The sequence below is a fragment of the Alligator mississippiensis genome, chromosome 16 (assembly GCF_030867095.1).
Source record: "Alligator mississippiensis isolate rAllMis1 chromosome 16, rAllMis1, whole genome shotgun sequence".
NCBI classification, from domain to species: domain Eukaryota; kingdom Metazoa; phylum Chordata; order Crocodylia; family Alligatoridae; genus Alligator; species Alligator mississippiensis.
In genome coordinates, this window is record NC_081839.1 from 1,073,412 (window position 1) to 1,090,939 (window position 17,528).

The window sequence follows — 17,528 nt, forward strand, 5'->3', positions numbered from 1 at the left end:
TACTACTTAATATGTTCCCAGGTTTATTTTCCTGCTGATAGCATCATCAATGGATGCTGCTTCTGTCAGATCAGCTTTACACATGGATTGTTTTCTCCATCTGGGTCAGGTTAATGCTTCATCTGACAGTCACAATTAGCAATCCTAAAAACCTACCTTCTGCCCTTTACATCCAGCAGGACTACTTGGAGCAATCAGATTAGCGTGATTTAGGTGCGTGTTATTCTCAAGTTCCAGAAACCATTCATCTTTTAATGACAATGCCAGGCTGCAAAGAATGGTGCCCAGCCTCATTCCCAACATAAGCAAGCAGGCCCAAAAGCAGATTCTGACAAACCTGCAAAGGCTCCACAAAGGCTGTCCCAACTCCATTTGCAACTCACTTGTGGGTTAGTTAAACCCTTACAGTCATTTTTACTTTAAAAAAAATAAATGTGATCTCGGATCTTTTTTCAACCCCTGCTCTGAAAATTCATATCCATCTCAATCACTGAAAAAAATTCCTCCTGAACCAATCATGAACACGTGGTCTGCAAATATCCAAGTGGTTTGCTCCTATATCTGTCAACCAGCGACCAACTGGTACAAGTGACAGGATCACTGCAGTGTACTTCAACCAGCAAGCAAAGGTTTCCTTTGCAAAGCCAAGGGTGCTGGCAAAGGCAGGGGAGGGGGAGCTAACAAGTGAAGTTCTAGCCATTCTGTTGTTCCCCACTTTTCTGGGAGGGGAGGAAAGAAACAGAGGCCATTTGATTTTTTTCACAATGACTGTGAGCCAAGAAAAACAAGAATGCACACCACAGAGCTGGCAAGGTACAACAACAACACACACAAACACCTTGTCTAGACACCAAAATGTAGAAATCTGACTCTAAGAACTACAACTGGCGCATAATTTATTGATTGCGGCCCATCACATGATAGACCCTCACTGGCAATATATTTTATTTTTATATATACCATACATACATATAAGAGTAGCCACACCTCTTAATATCCTCAGTGGAAGAAGTTTTTAATCCTCTAAAAAAAGTTGTGTGCGCGTGCATATGTTATATATAGTTTTTAAAAATTTCAGGGGATTAAAAACTTCTTCCACTGAGGATATTAAGAGGTGTGGCTACTCTTATATGTATGTATGGTATATATAAAAATAAAATATATTGCCAGTGAGCAGTGACATTTATTTATTAGAGTTTTGTTGCCCTTCCCAAAAAGGCTCAGGCCAGCATATAAGGCCCATAAAAAACTTCCTTACTACCCCAATCTTACATGAGCAAGCCTGCAACATGTACGAGAAAATGATTTCTCTTTATTAAAAAGAGGGGCATAACATCCAAACTACACAGTACTTGACCAGTGCAAACAAGTCTTCCAAAGGGGAGTGTGACAAAAAGGACATTCACTGCCAGATCCCCCACTGATGCACAGGCAGAGAGGCCTGGCTTGTTTTGTAATGTTCGACAGAACCTGCTCATCTCCACAACACACAGAAGCACCTGCTCACAGGGGTAATGACTAGTGTCACCTCAAGAAAAAGTGTCCAGAAGTCAGAGGCAGAAAGGTGGGGTCCCTGGCTTGCAGTCGCACGCAGCACGCTCCCAAGCCACAAGGTCCAGTTTTCTTCCCTAAACAAAAGGATACCAGGCAATGGAAGAAAACATCAGAACGGGCTGGTCCCTGCACCCTGCCAAGGACCCCTCGGATGGCTACCACTGGCGGTTCAGAGCACCTTATGGGAGAGGAGAGCCAGTAAGTAAAGCCTTGCCTCTCTGTTGGTAGTCTCCCTTGCACAGCATCAGCCATGCAAGAGGCTCTGCTGCACAAACAAAAGGGAGAAACCAGAGGGTTAACCAAACCCAGCAGGCCATAGCTAGGATAAGGGAAGCCTCAAACTGGGTGGAGGTGGGCAGCCAGAGTCACAATCATATACAGTGACCACTTTTCAAAGTCAAACAAATGCTGGTTTCTTTAAATTAAAGGCACTCGTCCAATGTAAAGAAAGGAGAGACCACGAACAGGCAGCAGTGCGTTTCTAAATCCTGCTTTCTTGCTAGAACAAGGCAAAATGCACTGAATTTCTTGCATCTCCCTTCCTCGTTGCACTGCTGGAATTAACACACTACTGAGTTAAGACAAGGGCTGCAAAAAGGACAGAATTCTGTTTCTTTTAACAATTCCAAAAAAGTCACAAACAATCCTCACGTGGACACTGGGCAAAAGTTGTCTTAATTGCATGGGATGCTCCAAGCACCATTCCTGCTACCACAGAGAGCTATTTCTATCACCCAGGCTGAAGTCCCTCCTCTGGGTGAGGCCTCCATGTAAGGACTGAGACGTGCTCAGTGGGGAAAGCAGGCTGCACTGTAGTCTGTTTTGTACCCGCTCAGTGGATGGGATGTTCACCAGGGGGCTATTTAACTAGCTCATTTCATTAGCATTAAACTCGCTCAATAGTAAAAGGTGTTTGCAAAAGTGTAATTAACCCTAAGGCTTCTGGGATAAGCAGAAAGTTATTAATGGTCCCGGAGTTATTGGTAACATGAGACAGAGCAATTCTCCCTCCCTGCTCAATAACAGATGCCCCCACATCTTTCCTACTGTACATACAAGTCTGAACACTCGACAACGTGGTCCCAGACTGCTGGTGCGTCTCCAAACCTTACTCAAACCTGCAGAGCAGCTCCATCCATTCCAGCGTCTTCCTCTCACACAGCATTAGCAAAAGTACTCTGCCAGCCAAAATGTACTCCTCTCCCATGGATTAGCTGGCACATGTTGGTGTATGTGACGCATGCAGTCTTTCCCTTCCTATTTTACAGCACACACAAACACCAGAGATTTAGAGACACTTTGTAAATTCATACTCACTTCTGCCCACAGCCTGTACTGGAGGCTGGGCAAACGGCCCAGTAGATAAGACAGCACTGACCACCCCTCATTTTGCAATAAAATTTGAATGCTGCGTAGGAAAAACTGCCCACCCCCCTCCGATTTGGTAACAAAACACTCAGCTTTCATAACAAAGCCCACACTCTGAAGTGACTGGCTCCAACACAACAGCAGCAGGTTCCCTGCCAAGGAATATCAGCAGCAGCAAAAATGAAGACGGAATAAAGTGCATTTCAGAAAGGTTGAGAAAAGCGAGTGTGTTCCCAGGTCACCGGCTAGGAGCCAGGGCTCTGCCCACAAGCCACGGAGACATGTCATTTAAAACAATGCAAAAAGATCTGTCTACAGAGCCGGCAACTGGGCCTTATGAGAAGAACTGGAAAAAAGCAGTTTTGCTGGGGTGCTCAAACAGCAACCCCAGCTCTTAGCGTTCAGAGAATTTAAGAGTTTCCTTCCCCTGTGGCGTTTAGCAGGGTTTTTATAAAACAATAAAGAAACTACATGATCATACAAGGGAATGCGCTCATGGATACGGTCCTACGAGGTGCCGGAAAGCTGCCGAATTGGTGCTGAATGTCCTGTACTTTAGGAGTTATTTGCTATGAGAATTTCCAGACAAAGGCAATTTCTCGAGCTAACAGTGTCCCTTTAATGCACAAACTTTCTGCAGCAGTTTCTCAAACATGCTTTCAGTGATAGCCTGTGACAAAACTCTTTTGTCTTTCTACTTTTCACCAGCATGCTATCAATTAGACCTAGTCTTTCAGTTTGCTACCCCCGTATGAAAAAAGGATAATAGGTTTATAATCTGCCGCTGAATCCCCTAGCAACTGTACGTCACTTTAGATGTAAATTATAGACAATTCCTTCCCGTGAAATTTGAAAAGCAGAGAGAAAAAAATGTATAATTTGAGCAGATCTAAATGGTATGTGGTTGAGAGAAAAGACTACCCTAAATAATCAAAAGGAAACAGCCATGGCCCAAAACATTCCTCAAACACTAGTTAAGCCTGTCTGTCCCCTTCCTTTAAAGAGGAGACACCGCATTCAGGACAACACTAACAATGTGTAATGAGAGTGTGAACAGTCTAGATCCTGCCCCGTCTTTGCTGATCACGAAGGGATGTGCGTGTGCAAATACAGCTTCCTCTCTAACCAGCCTCCTCCTCTCTGATTCATTTAGCCATGTCACAATCCCATGTTACTGATGTCATAATTGCTTCAGTTCTGACAGACCAGCACCAGTGAATTAATCACGCCAGAGAAAACCCAGGTTACAGGAGTGGAATAACAATGCAAAAAGGTTTAAAAATAATGTAATGGGTTTTGATCGATTAAAAGCCACTCGTTATTCTCCCTCCAACACCTGTAGAAAGCTTGTTACTCAGAACAGCACAAAGCATTGCCCTGAACAGTCCATACCCAAAATAAAGGCCTCGTTTTCCATTCCCCACTTCACACAGAATAGGAACAACAAAAATAGAAAGGAAGCCGCCTATGACAACGCGCTGGAAGAGAACTTGCTCTGCAGGAGAGCGTTTAACCAGACCTCTTACCCCCAAGCCCCGCTGCAGCAGTCTTCAACGTTGAGAAACAAATGGTTATTTTGACTGAAAAACAAAAACAAGCATCAACTGGCACAGGAGAGGGACAGCCAAGTCCTTGGAGGGTCAGATTTGTCAACAGGCTGAGGCTCCAGGATTCGAGCCAAATACTATAGCATGCTGCAGAGGGCAATATGCTTTAGTGGTGTCAGCGCAGCCCTGAGCAAACACCCTCGCGTTCGCGGGGTCTGGCACGGGGGACGTGGGTGCAGCAGTGGAGATGGATGAAGGCACGCGGGTGGTGCAGGGCACCACCAGGCACCATGTGCAACCTCAAGCCAACGGCACTGGCATCTCACTGTCACCCGTGATAAAATCCCCCTGAAGAGGAGGAAGGATGAAGAGCCGCTGTCACATCACGCAACGGGAGGGTGACAAAGTCTAAAGGTTCGCACAGTACTGCCCCGTCCCTGACGGAGTGACGGTCTAAAAGCGTAATGCCAGAGCACCGCAACGTCCCCGGGATGCGCCGGGAGGGTTTCCAGCGGCCCAAGCAGCTGTGCTCGCTCTCAGCCCCTATCGCGCAACGGGAAAGGGGGGCTCTGCCTCAGCCGGCGAAGCACAGACCACGTCCCAGGCCACGAGTCCGTGCCCGCGGGCGGACACTAGGGCTAGCACGAGGCCCGGAGCCCAAATGACCTGGCAGCAGGAGCGCACGGGCAGGCAGAGACGGGGGGGCCGACCAGAAAGGAGTCATGAGGAGCGGGTGGGTGGCCAAACCCACGCCAACGGCCAGGGCAGAAGAAGGGCGAGACCGACGCCCGAGTGCGGCGTGCCCCCATCCTAGGTCCGGGCCAACACCCCAAGACGCGGCTCTCGTGGCCCCCAGGACGCGCCGGCGCGGCAGAGGTGCCACGACCGCAGGGTCCCGCAGCGCCGCGACTGCCTGGGGGCCGCGCTGGCCCGCGAGGCGGGCGGGAGCCTCGGGCCCCAGCCCCGCAGACGCGCGCCGGGCCCGGGAACCAAGCCTGCCCCGGCCGGGCCACGACACGCTCCGGACCAGAGCGCCGCGGCAAACGGCAGGAGACCCGGCCCCGGCGGCGCTGGCCTCTGGGGCCCGGACCCTGGCAGCGCCGCAGGGGCCCAAACCCCTTAGGACAATTGCCAGGGGGCCTGGAAACGCCTCAGGGGCCCAAAGCCCTTGGAGCAAGTGTGTGTGGGGGGGGGGTTGGAAATGCCCGAGGGCCCAGAGCGGATGGGGCAGGTGCTGGGGGGGCTTGGAAGCACCTCAGGGGCCCAAAGCCCTGAGGGCAAGAGTGTGGGGGGGCTGGAAACACCTTGGGGGCCCAAAGACCTTGGGGCAAGCACCAGTGGAGGGCCTGGAAGCACTGGAGGAGCCTAAAGCCCTTGGGACAAGCGTGGGGGGGGCGGTTGGAAACGTCTGCGGGGCCTGGAGCTGCCGGGGCAGGTGCTGGGGGGGTCGGGAGCAGGGGAGGGACCTAAAGCCCTTGGGACAAGCGCGGGGGGGGGGGGCTGGGAGCACTGGGAGAGCCTAAAGCCCTTGGGACGAGTGGGGGGTTGGAAATGTGTGCGGGGCGCGGACTGCCGGGGCAGGTGCTGGGGGGGGCTGGGAGCACGGGAGGCGCCTAAAGCCCTTGGGACAAGCGCGGGGTGGCGCGGGCGGGCCGTACCTTGCAGGCCTGGTAGGCCTCGAAGGCGCGCACGGCGCTGTCGGTGAGCTTGACGTGGAAGACGGAGAGGCGCGTGCCCCGGCCGAGCCGCCCGCACGACAGCCCGTAGCCGCGCTCCGCCTGCAGCGCCGCCATCTTGGGACCGTCTCCCCGCCGCGCCGCGTCGCGCCGCCCCGCCCCCTGCTGCATCATTCATGAGGGCCGGCCCCGCCCCCCGCCGCCCCGCGCTGATTGGCGCGCGGCGCGGGCTCCTGATTGGGCGCCGGGAGGAAGTAGGGGGGGGAAGAGAGCGCCGCGGGGGCGGCTGGGAAGTGTAGTCCTGGTGTCACCGGGGGAGCACGTGTGAAGGGTGGGGCGGGCGCACGAGGCTGCGGGGTGGGGCCCACACGCTCGGGGTCCCGGCGCTGGGTGCGCAGCGCTCCTCGAGGCTGCCCCCCACCCCCGGCCCGGGCGCTGAGCACCGCTCCCCCGGGCAGGTCGCACCCACCCGCCTGGCATGGCATGGGAGCAGCCTGCCCTGTGCCCTCCCCTGCGGACACAGAGCAGCCCCCATCCAGCGCCTTGGGAAGGGAGGGTGGTCCGGCCCGGCTCCTGCAGCACGGACTCCTTCCCTGCCCGGGTGCTGGGGCCTCCTGCGCCAGCGCCCCACGGACGGACGCCCCCGCGCCCCTGCCAGACAAGCGACCGCTGCTGCTGCTGGGGGGGCGGGCTGCGAGCGGCCAGACGAGCTGCTCCAGCACCCCTCGGCCAAGAGCCGGCCTGGGCACGGTGCCGCAGACCACGGCGGCCCAGCTGGAGGACGTGCCGGCAGCCCTCGCTGTGCCACCTTCCTGAGGGCCCGTGACTAAGCACGGGGTTATCTAGAGCACAGGATGTGGTGGAGGAGCTGGCCTGGCACCCACCGTGGCTCCTGTGTTGGCGTTGCTTCCTTCCTCTGTTTGGAGAAGCTCTTCCTTCCCTGCCCAGGCAGCGAAGCGAAACCGGGCCAGGGGAAGCATCTGCGGTGTACGGCAGCCTTGCCTCCTCGCTGCCTTCGGCGCTCCCACGTCCTCCGCTCGGCCCCTGCAGCCAGAGAGCAGCGGGCAAAGCTGGGGATCTCCAGCGCTGGACGGGAAAGCCAGCGCTCACCCGTGCTAAGTAGTTTCAAAACAGATGCATGACATTGGTGGCGTCCTTGGAGGGGGTCCCAGCCCCCGGCCCCCAGCCCAAGCTGCTGAGGTCCCCTGCCCAGCGTGGCACTAGCTGCGGGCCCGTGGCTCTTGCCCCCACACCACAGGCAGGGTAGCGGGTAGCAGGGCAGCCGTCAGCGGTCACCCTGCCCCGTTCAAGGAGGTTTGTGGAGCCGGCAGGCTGGCACGGAGCAGCTGCCCCAGGTAAACAACACACGGGAGCTGCCAGGTGCTCCGGGCAGCTGGGTCAACAGAGATGCAGGCTGGCTTTTAAGTCACTCGCGGCTGGACTTGTGTCTTTAGGAGCTGTTCCAGGGGCCCTGGGGGCTGGAACGAGCTTCCGCACAGGACCGAGCTCTCCAGCAGCCCGTGGTCACATCCCTGGGTGAACAGGGAGATGTGGGCTGCTGGCTTCAGAGCATCCTCTTCCAGCCCCCGGCCTCCCCCAGCGCTGGCCTAGACGGGAGAGGCTGGACTGGCCCCAACCCCGCCACCGGCTGGCCCTTTGCTTGGCCAAACGGAGTAGCTGCTGCTTGGCTCCCACGCTTGCGGTCCATCGCAGGCCGGTCCGGCGACCCCTGTACTTGGCCTCACTTAAAGAGCCGCTGCAGGGCAGCTCCGAGGGCGAGCACACATCCAAGCGCCAGGCTCCGCATACGAAGCGGCGTGGGGCCAGGCCTGGAGCTCTGTCCAGCTGCAGGCAGCTGGAGGATGAGCAACGAGGAATTCCCCTCGCACTTCCAGGCAGGCAGCCGTGGGGGCAGGGAGCAATCTCTGGGGCTGACGTGCAGCGTCAAGGGAGCTCAAAGGGACATTAAGAGCAACCCCTTGCTGCCAGCACTGCTGCTGGGCAAGGCTAGTCAGGGACACGCACCGGCTCTGTGCCACAAACAACTGGCGTGCAAGGGTCCCCCAGGCACATGAGACACTGTTGGGCAGGATAGAGGAGCCTCCACTGCACCCAGTGCAACACAGACCAGCAAACTGGGGTGGCTTCAGGAATCCACCACCCCTGTGGCCCCTGCTGCATGATGCTGGAAATCAAGAGGCCCTGGGCACAGGAGATGCAGTGAGACCTGTCCTTTATTTGGGGGTTTCACAGCGAGGTCAGGAGAGAGGGCAGGGCCGTGCCCACAGACAGCAGCTGGGCCCTGGGGCACAGCACAGAGACAGAGCAGCTGGGAAATGCAGGTGCAGGAACCGAGCTGGCCAGAGAGCTGCACGGCGGAAGAGAACGCCCCACACGCCCCGGGCAGGGGGACTGCCGGGAGGCCGAGCCTAGGACGCTGCCAGGAGGAGGTGGAAGTGGGGACACGTAGGCCTTCCCCTCCTGGGTCGTTCCTGCCACCTCTCTCTGACTGCCACCAGGCATCATGGGCACGGGACAGCTCTGAGCTGCGGCTCCCATGACCCCAGCACGCTGAAGTGGGGGGCATGGGCCAGCGGTGTGCCCATGCAGGCAGCCCTCCTGGAGAGCCCCAGGAGGCTCACGGCTCCTGCACCGCTCTGGGAGCAGGCAAATCCAGGGCGGGTGCTGAGGACCCCCTGTGCAGGAAGCGGGGCTCAGCATCAAGCAGCGTGCTACAGTCCGCTACGGGGGGAGCCGCGCAGCAGAACGGCCAGCGCTAGCAGTGCTGGGGCAGGCAGCCGAGGCCGGGCTCGCTCCGCTGCTCGACGTGGCAACAACCAGCTGCATCCATGGGCCGGGGCGCTCGGAGAAGCCCCCCAGTGCAGGGCAGGGCAGGGCAGGGCAGGGCAGGGACCCCAGCCCACACATGCAGGGCTGGCCTGAGCTCTTTCCCTCCCAGCCCTGCTCCTTCTGCCGGGGCCACAAAGAGCTGCACCGAGCACACAGGTGCTGCTCCTTGCCTGGCGAGGACACCATGGCGGGTGGCACGAACTGGGTCACATGGGCTGCTCTACTGCCACCGGGTGCTGCAGGGACGGGGGTCACAACAGCCCCGTGCAGGGGAGCCTCCCGCACCCTCTCCTGCTGCAGAGCACCCCTGGCAGCCACAACTGGGGCAGGGCCTTGGTGCCCAGACTGGGCAGCAACTTGGGGCTCTCATCCTCTATGTACAGGTATAAGCCAGGGCTTCCCATCCTAGCAGAGCGACTGCGGGTGTGAGGAGGGGGCAGGGGTGAGTGCTGGATCTGTCACCAGGGGCACCGATCACCTCCAGCAGAGAGAAGTCGTCGTCGTCATCATTGTCATTTTGGCAGTGCATGGGGAGGGAGCGCTGCACCAAGCTGAGCTCACCTTGCCAGGCCCAGTGCAGGTCCTGGCGCAGCCGCTCCCCAGGCCTCTCACGGACTGGCATCAGTTCCTGGCAGCGATGACAACCGACAAGGCCACACCACCCAGCGCCACAGCTGTTGCGCCAAAGAGCCACTTCCAGGGAATCGACTGGAGGGGAATGAAAGTGCCGATGAGCACGGCCAGACATGGAGCCCTTGTCAGCACATCCTGGCCCAGCACAGAGGCCTGATCCAGGAGGTGGGGAGCACGAGGGGCCGGTCCCAGGCTGCTCTTGGGACTAGCAACCCCACTCCCAAGCTGCGGCCGAGACAGCATGGCCAGAACTCCTCTGCCTGTCCAATGGAGGATCCCAGCACAGGCAACCACTCTGATCAGAGACCTGATCTCTCCAGCTGGCACTGCCACCAGAAGCAAAGCAGCAGCTCTGCTTTTCCCCGGTGAGGCAGGAGCGCTCCAGCAGGCACGCGAAGAGGATGCCCGTATGCACCTGGACACTGCACCCCAGGCACAAAGGAGTGGGACCGCGGTGAGCTACCACCTGCCAGACCATGGAGGAGATGCCACGTGTCCTCCCCTCCCCGTGTCCGCACACCCCTGCCACTCACCCAGGGTGACTTGTCTTTGCATTTAACAGGGGTGCTGCCAGGGCTGGGATTCCCCAGCATCTTCCTGTACATCTCCGTCTCCACAGTCTTCTGGTCTGCGTGCTTCTTCACCAGCTTGGAGACCTCTGCATGGATTGTCTGGGAACAAGAGCGTGCACATGACTGGAATGACCGGTCCCCTCTCCCTGGCCCAGCCCGTCTCCAAACAGAGAGGAGCTCCCGGCAGAGCAGAGCTCGCTGCCAGCCGGGCTGGGGACTGCCCCGGCCACCCTGGGTTTTGTGGGTGCTGCACGATGCAGCTCCGACACGCTCACTACTGCTCATCGCTGGGGCAGGAGATGGCGGGGACAGAGCCTATTTGCCCCTGCCGGCCAGGCCGCCTCCAGCAGGGATCACACCAGTCCCAGTCCCGGCCTGCCTGGATCCCTCCTCCAGCACCTCGACCCTATCCCAGGCCAGCCTGCATCTGCGAGAACTCGCCAGACCCCTCCAACCCCGGGTCCCTCTGAGCACCCAGGAAGCAGCTACATGTCCTGCCTGGCTGGGGCTGCCGGCCAGGGCACGGCCTTCCAGAGCACAAGGGACTCCAGCAGGGCCGGCATCTCCTCTCCAGCAAGGGCAGGACACAGGATGGGCTCCAAGGACGTGCTGGGCAGCACAAGCCCTGCAGCTTCCAGCCTCTCCCAGGGCGGAGCCGCAGTCGGCACGGCACACCTTACGCCACGAGACCGAAGTCACGCCTGGGCCTGAGCTCCTGGCAGCCGGCTCCGTAGGTGCTCGGCCCGACCGACGAGCAGAGCCGGCTGCGCCAAGCCTCACTCTCCTGCCCAACAGCCCGAGGTTTGCCTCTCTGCACCGAGGCCCAGGCTGGGTTTAATCCCCTTTCCTCCACTGCCACACATATGCTGCCAGCGGGCACGATAGGCCTCCCGTGCCCCAAAGCACAGAGCAGCTCTGAACAGGGTTTGACCGAGCTCAGATTCTCGCCTTTCCGAGCACGACAGGAAGGGCCTGACCTCGGGAGACCAAGCTTGGCAAGATCCAGCTCACAGGAAGCGGAGCCCGGCAGCAACCTCGCCACCCAGAGAGGGCTCCTCTGGGGGGTGGTAAGACTAGGAAGAAGTTTTTGCCCATGCAGCAGAGCAGGCAGACCTGGAAGCCAGTGTGAAGCTGGACTCCAGCAGGACCTCTCAGCCCTGCCGCGCTCCCCAGCACCTCCTGCGCTTGCCTAGCAGCCGTGGTCGCTCACCAGGGCCCAAGAACACGGACTGAGATCTGCTCCCCCAGAACAGGTCACTGAGTGCCCAGAAGCAAACGTAAAAGCCGCCAGGCTCCCCGAGGGGCAGGCCAGCCCCGGCACAGCTGGGAACGTCACTCCGGGTGCCAGTTGCACCCAGCTCTTGCACCAGCACGCCCCGTGAAGGACCCCGTGCTGCAAGAAGTCCCCCCTCAGCCCTGCCCTCGAGGCCGTGGCATCTGGCACGCACCCCACCGGGCTCCGGGCCAGGGCCCCAGATCCTTCCCAGCAGCCGCTCTCTGGTTCCCAGAGCCCACGTCAGAGCAGGCGCAGGCCCGGAGGAGCCCGAGCGGGAAGGACACGAGCGTCCTGGCAGGCGTCCCGATCCTTGGCCCCGGCCCCGGGCTCTGGCGGTGGCGCGGCGCCATCTGCTGGGGGCCGGGCTGCTCCGGGCAGGCGCACTGGCTGCTGCGAGGCTCAGTGGCTCGCAGGTAAAGGTGCCTCCAACTCCCCCCAAAAACGGCGGGTGCAGCGGGGCAGACCCTGGCCGCCCCTCCGCTCCTCCACTGTGCACCATGGCAGACCCTCCCCTCCCCCCTTCCTGCCAGATTTCCTCTGTCAGGGCCTGGGAAGAGAAGGGGGGGTTCACTTTCGGGGTCTCACAGAGGGACAGGAAAGGGGCTTCTCTTCAAACGGAAGTTTTCACTTTTGTTTCACGGGAATAGATTTTGGTTCTGGGGGAACACACATAAGCCGGCTGCTCCGGTGAGAAGGGGGAGCCAACTGAGCCACGTTGTGGGGCGCATCGTGGGGGCAGCCTGGACGGCGACAAGCCAGGGCAGGCCGGTCCGGGGAGCGCTGCTTCCACCGGGCCCATTCGGCTAAAAGCAGCCCTGATGCCCAATGGCTTTGTGCGAGCTGCAGGTCCACGGCCAGAGCAGTCTCTGTCCATGCAGGGGCCACGGGGCACCGGCATCCCGCCCAGCTTGCGCAGGACCGAGTCCGAGCGTCAGCATTATTGACTTGTTTTGCAACAGGCAGCAGGTTCCCGACCGGCAGCCCCGGGAGCCAAAGTCTACTCTGGGCCAGAAGGGCGAAGCTACGTGAGTAGACTGCTGTTTTCCACCGGCTGTAATCTCGTACACGACCAAATCATGAACTCTGTCACTGCGCCTGCCAGATCATCGCAGCTGCTTCCCTGGCAGCCTCGCAGCCAGCACTTTGCTCTGCTTGTTCTACTGGTCGTGGCAGCGTCCTACATTTGGGTCATTTCCTTTCCAAGCACATTAAAAGGGACGAGATCCCTGAGCAGTCCCTGCTCACACGCAGTGTGCGGGGAGCGCTGGCTTCCACCCCTGCTCACATCCCATGTGCTCAACTGCTGGTCTGCCCCCTCCAACCAGCACAACTGCTCTTTCATCTCATCTCTCCTACATAAAGACGAGCTCCTGAGCTGGCTAACGTGAGCTAAAACCCCAGGAAGACGAGACCGCACGTTGCTTGGTCCGAGCCAGCGGCTCAAGACAGAGGACCTGGCACACTAACTCAAGTTACCAACATGCCTGCTCCTGAGCCTGGCACATGCCACAACAGTGCATGCTCCACAGGGAAGGGGCTGCTCACCCACCATGTGTGTTCAGCACCGGGTGAGGCAGGGCCCCATCCTGATTTTGGCCTTCAGGTACTATGGGAAGGTGGAGTCAGGCATAGGCTGCAGTGAAACGCCAATAAATAAAGCAATGGAAACTCCCACAGAGGAGAGGAGCCCATGCCCAGAGCAACACGCAGCTCTGACCCACGTGTGTCTGGATGTGTGCATGCCAGGGCTGGTTCCTGCCGTGGCCCAGGACACTGGGGGACCTGGTGGAAGCTGCAGGGGCTCGGACCACAAGCGTAGGGTGATTTTTCACAAAGCCCAGAGCTGGCAGAGAGCCCTGCGGGGAGCAGCGAAGGAGGGAAGAGGAGTCTCAGGACTGCAGCGAGGAGACCCAGGAGGATGGCTAGGCGCTGACCCCCAGAGAGCCCCACATGCAGAGCTCCACAGCACCCCGAGGCAGGAAGGGCGCACTGGGGAGCTAACAAGCAAGAACGAGGAGCCCCCAGCGAGCAGGTACACGGGTCTCACAGGAGCAGAGCCGCGACGCCCTGCACGAGCCTTGAGGCTCCTGGCAGCAACAGCCCCGGAGGCAGATCCCGGCAGCGTCTCTCATTCCCAGCCCTGCTATGGCCACGCAGCCCAGCCTCAGTTGGCAACAGGACAGACACCCACCTTGTTGGATGGCTCCAGCTTCAGCGCTGCCTTCAGGATGGGGATGGCCTGGCTGTACTCGCCCTGCTGTGCCAGGACCTGGGGAAGGAGGCACAGTTCACAGAGGAGCTCTGAGCTGCCCCTAGCCTTATCACAGACGGCTGCACCCGGGGTACTGGCACTGAAGGCCCAGGCAGGAGGGAAGCAGCCTGCCGAGACCCTGAGAGCACCCTGCCCCAACCCACCCTCACCTTTCCCTTTCGGAAAAGTGCCTTGATGTTCTCCGGCTGGTGCTCCAGGACCAAGGTGCAAGATTTCAGAGCGGCCTCGTAATGGTCCAACTTGAGCTGAGAGGCTGCCAGGTTGTTGAGGCATTTCACCTTCACCTCCAGCAACTCGGCCTCCTCCTCAGGGCTGAAGTTGACTGCAAAGAGTATGGAGCCCAGTTACACTCGGGCAGAGGCACTGGTTGCAGAGAGTACAGCTGCTTCCCAGCGTGGCTTGAGCACCAGGGGGACCGGTCACCACCGGGCAGCCTGCTTCGTACACCACAGCAGAGCCCATCTGCACCCAGCAAGGACTGCACGGGTTTCCCTGGGGAGCTGCTGGGAGGCTGCCTGGCCTGGCGCAGGTGGACAGGAGCCTGAGAAGCCTCACTCGGCAGAGGACAAACTTCCCATCAGTACGAGGTGGCCACAGGGACCAGGCCGCAGGGACAGGCGGTGACACCCGCGAGCTGGGGAGCAACTCCTGGGCTTTAGAGGGACTGGAAAGAAGGGAGAGCATGATGCAGGGGAAGGCAAGGACCCTAGCACGAGACTGCCCTGAGAAGAAGATGCCTCAGCAGCGTGCCTCGCCGTGTCTGTAGCTAGAGGGCCAGAGCGCTGGAGCCTGGAAACAGGCTGGGGACGGTGCAGGCAGAACTCACTGGGGCCGCAGCTGAGCCCACCGCCACCAAGCAAAGCCCCCTAGCAAGCCTCTGCCGTCCCCACCAAGGTGGGAGGCAGCGAGTCGGAGCAGGCAGGCACCTTTGGAGCTGGAGCCGATGACCCTGAGGGCAATGTCATAGGAGTTAATGGCCAGCACGTAGTCGGCCTGCTGGTAGTAGAAGTTCCCGCGCTCCCGCTTGCAGTTGGCCAGGTCGATCTTGGCCTTCCCGCCGAGCAGCTCCAGGTCAGGGGCGTCCTGCACGGCCAGCAGCTCCACCTCCAGAGTGAGGGCGGTGTTGGGCGGGATGCCAGGGCTCCTGCACGGAGGGAAGGGATACGCTGACGCCGCTTGTGCAACGCGGGGCAGGGCAAGGCAGGCCGAGCTGGGGCTGCAGACCCCCCGGGCCACTCAGGCCCATTCGGCAGCTCAGTCTCAAGCACAGCCGCCCTCCGCCTGGTATCGCTCGCGTGCAGCTGCCCACGCACGAGCCACGTGGCATTAGCGTCACTGTACAGCTCTGGAGACCGGTGCCTCTGGACACACGATGGAACCGGGAGCACGGCAGGCAGGCCTCCCTCAGCTCTGCCGTGCTGCCGGCCTGCAGAAACCTCACCCCACAAAGGTGAAGCAGTGCCGGGCCCGTGACACACACACACACACACACACACACACACACACACACACACACACACCTGGGCCAGCTGCCAAGGGGGCTAATCGGGACAGACCAAGACCAGCCGCTCGCTCCACAGGCCCCTGGGGAGATCCCTCCTCGCAGCAGCTATGCAGGTATCCAGGGCCACACCTGGCCCCGCCACCCCGAGGCCCCCGCAGGGACGAAGGGCCCGGCCAGCCCCTGTGCTCACCTGCCCTGGGGGCCATAGCAGTACTTTGCATCAGACGTGATCAAGGCCGTCTCTCCCATCTCCAAAAGCTGTGTGCACAGGTCTAGCGCCTGCAGGAGCCGAGAGGGGAGAGGTTAGGGGGGCACTGCCCCGTCAGGAGCAGAAGGCCCCAGGGGGAAGCCATGGTGGGGGTGGGAAGGCTGAGAAGCAGTGGGGTCCAAGACATGCTCAGGGCCCAGCTCCCAGACTGCAGGGACAGCCAACAAACGAGGGACCCCACAGCCCAGCACAGGGCATGACGGCAATGGGAGTGTGAGCCCTCACGTCCCTTCATCAGCAGCCCTTCTCTTAGCAGGAGCAGCGGAGGGCAAGGGGCGCTGCGGGGCAGGAAGCACCAGGCGTCGGGGCAGTGGGCAATTAGACTGGACGTGGCAGCGGACGGGCTCCAGTGTTCCCATGGCAGCAAACCGGGCGGTGGGAGCCGCCGACACCTGGGCCAGGCCCTGCCCGGCAGACCCCTCTCTGCGCCGTCCCCAGGCTCCGTGCAGGGCACCGCGCTCACCTGCAGGACGTCGCAGTCTCCCAGGGTGAAGGTGAGGCCAGGGTCCTCCTCCACCACGCTGCCATCCTCCAGCATCACCCTGAGCCGCACGGTCACGACCTGGCCTTTGCTCGGCCGGCTCTCCATGCCCCGGCCGGGCACCAGGGTCTTCTTCTTGAGCAGGCCGTTCCCTGGGCACGGAGGGGAGGCAGGAGAGGGTGAGCGAGATGCCCGTGCCACTCGCCTGCCCTCACCTGATCCCCGCACATTCACACCCTCGCTCAGGAGCGAGCCCCACACTACAAGGCACTCACCCAAGACGTCCAGCCACTCCTCAGCTGCCGGTGGCTCCTCGCCCGCCCCCTCCCCAGCAGGCTCTGGCCCCGAGGCCTGGACGCCCTCCTTGCCGGGTGGCGCCTTCCCTTTCCCGACATCTTCCAAAGGGGGGAGTTCACTCAGGTCCTCCTCGTCGTCATCTAGCACCTCGAAGTCCTCCCTGCTGTCCAGCATGGCGGCGCCGGCCTCGGCCTGGTCGGGGGAGCAGCAGTCCAGGCTGGCGTCCGCCCAGTCCAGGGGGCTGCTGGCCGGCTCCTCCCCTCCGGAAGCCATGGCTGCGCGGCACGAGCGACCTGGGGAGGCAGGAGGAGAGAGTTGGGTTAGGTCGGAGCGAGGCGCGGGATGGGAAGAACTTGGAGTTCGGAGCCAGGCTGCAGCAAGGGCACGCGGCTCTCAGCCCGCCTGGCTGCCTCTCAGTCTGCAGCGCGGACCGGAGCGGCGCGGGCCGCGATTGCAACACGAGCGACTGGGAGGTTGAAGCGACTCCACCAAGCGCTGGCGCAGGCAGCGTCGCTCCAGGCTCGGGGACCCGTCGAGACCCCCCGGCTGCGACCAGCGACCCCCCGCCCCACAGCCAGGAGGCTCCGAGCCCGGCAGCGTCCGACGGGGCACACGCACCGCCCCGGCAGCACGAGAAGGAAAACGTGCCGGGCACCAGCTGCGCACGAGCAGCTCCCGCCAGGCCCGGACCCCTCGCCGCTCCGGCTTAGGCTGCGATGCGGCGCAACGGGAAGGCGCCATGCAGCTGCCGGGCAGGAGACCCCCGCGGGGCAGGCGGCGGGAAGGGGGGCGTGAGCAAGCAGCAGACCGGTTTGGGAGGGACCGGTGGCAGGGGGGGGGCTCCCCTGCACCCCCCTCCCCGACCTGGCTGGGCCCCCCCGGGGCAGCCCCGGCCCCCGGGCGCTTCTGGGGCAGGTTCCCGTGGGGGGAGGGGGTCCCCTGCCAGCGCCCCCGGCCCCGGCCCCGGCCCGCAGCCCCTCCCCCGGCCACGTGCGCCGCGACCCCCAGCACCCACCGGTCCCGGCAGTCAGCTGCTCGGGCCCCGCCCCCTTCTCCTCCCATTGGCTCAGCTGATCCCAGAGCGCGGCTGCCATTGGCGGGCGGGGGACACTGTCACGAGGGAAGGGGGGGTGGGTGGGTGGAGCCGCCTTAAAGGGGCCGTCGCCGCTCATGGGGCAGCAACAGGTGCGAGACCCAGCTGGTTCCGGAGCCGCGAGAGGACCCCACGCC

General features: G+C 60.9%; 2 protein-coding genes across 4 annotated transcripts in view; both read right to left on the bottom strand.

Moving 5' to 3' along the window:
* ELL (elongation factor for RNA polymerase II) overlaps window positions 1-6,297 on the bottom strand; it is a 62,847-nt gene extending 56,550 nt beyond the window's left edge. For both annotated transcript variants that reach the window (XM_019486150.2, XM_019486149.2), the window contains exon 1: window positions 6,128-6,297. In XM_019486150.2, the coding sequence (XP_019341695.1) occupies window positions 6,128-6,262 (135 nt within the window). In that variant the 5' untranslated portion in view covers window positions 6,263-6,297. The remainder of the gene's footprint in view (window positions 1-6,127) is intronic.
* A 2,064-nt stretch (window positions 6,298-8,361) lies between these two features.
* On the bottom strand, window positions 8,362-17,407 carry FKBP8 (FKBP prolyl isomerase 8). Of its 2 annotated transcripts, none has more exons than XM_006271020.4 (9): window positions 17,314-17,407; window positions 16,277-16,591; window positions 15,984-16,153; window positions 15,443-15,531; window positions 14,675-14,892; window positions 13,898-14,070; window positions 13,668-13,745; window positions 10,162-10,299; window positions 8,362-9,703 (listed from the first exon to the last, which is right to left on the bottom strand). In XM_006271020.4, the coding sequence occupies exons 1-9, from the start codon at window positions 17,390-17,392 to the stop codon at window positions 9,617-9,619; spliced, it is 1,347 nt and encodes a 448-aa protein (XP_006271082.4). In that variant the 5' UTR covers window positions 17,393-17,407; the 3' UTR covers window positions 8,362-9,616. The 2 variants fall into 2 exon arrangements, with proteins under 2 accessions (XP_006271082.4, XP_019341692.2); XM_019486147.2 differs by lacking the exon at window positions 17,314-17,407 and adding an exon at window positions 16,917-17,231.
* Window positions 17,408-17,528: the final 121 nt, after the last annotated feature.

What these genes read in the sequence shown, in the direction of transcription:
- FKBP8 (XM_006271020.4), bottom strand. Translation starts at nt 17,392, where the DNA reads ATGGCAGCCGCGCTCTGGGATCAGCTGAGCCAATGGGAGGAGAAGGGG. An exon ending in GAGACTGCGACGTCCTGCAG is followed by an intron (nt 15,532 to 15,983) that starts GTGAGCGCGGTG and finishes CGGCTCCTGCAG; the next exon opens with GCGCTAGACCTGTGCACACA. An exon ending in CACTTTTCCGAAAGGGAAAG is followed by an intron (nt 13,746 to 13,897) that starts GTGAGGGTGGGT and finishes CTCCTTCCCCAG; the next exon opens with GTCCTGGCACAGCAGGGCGA.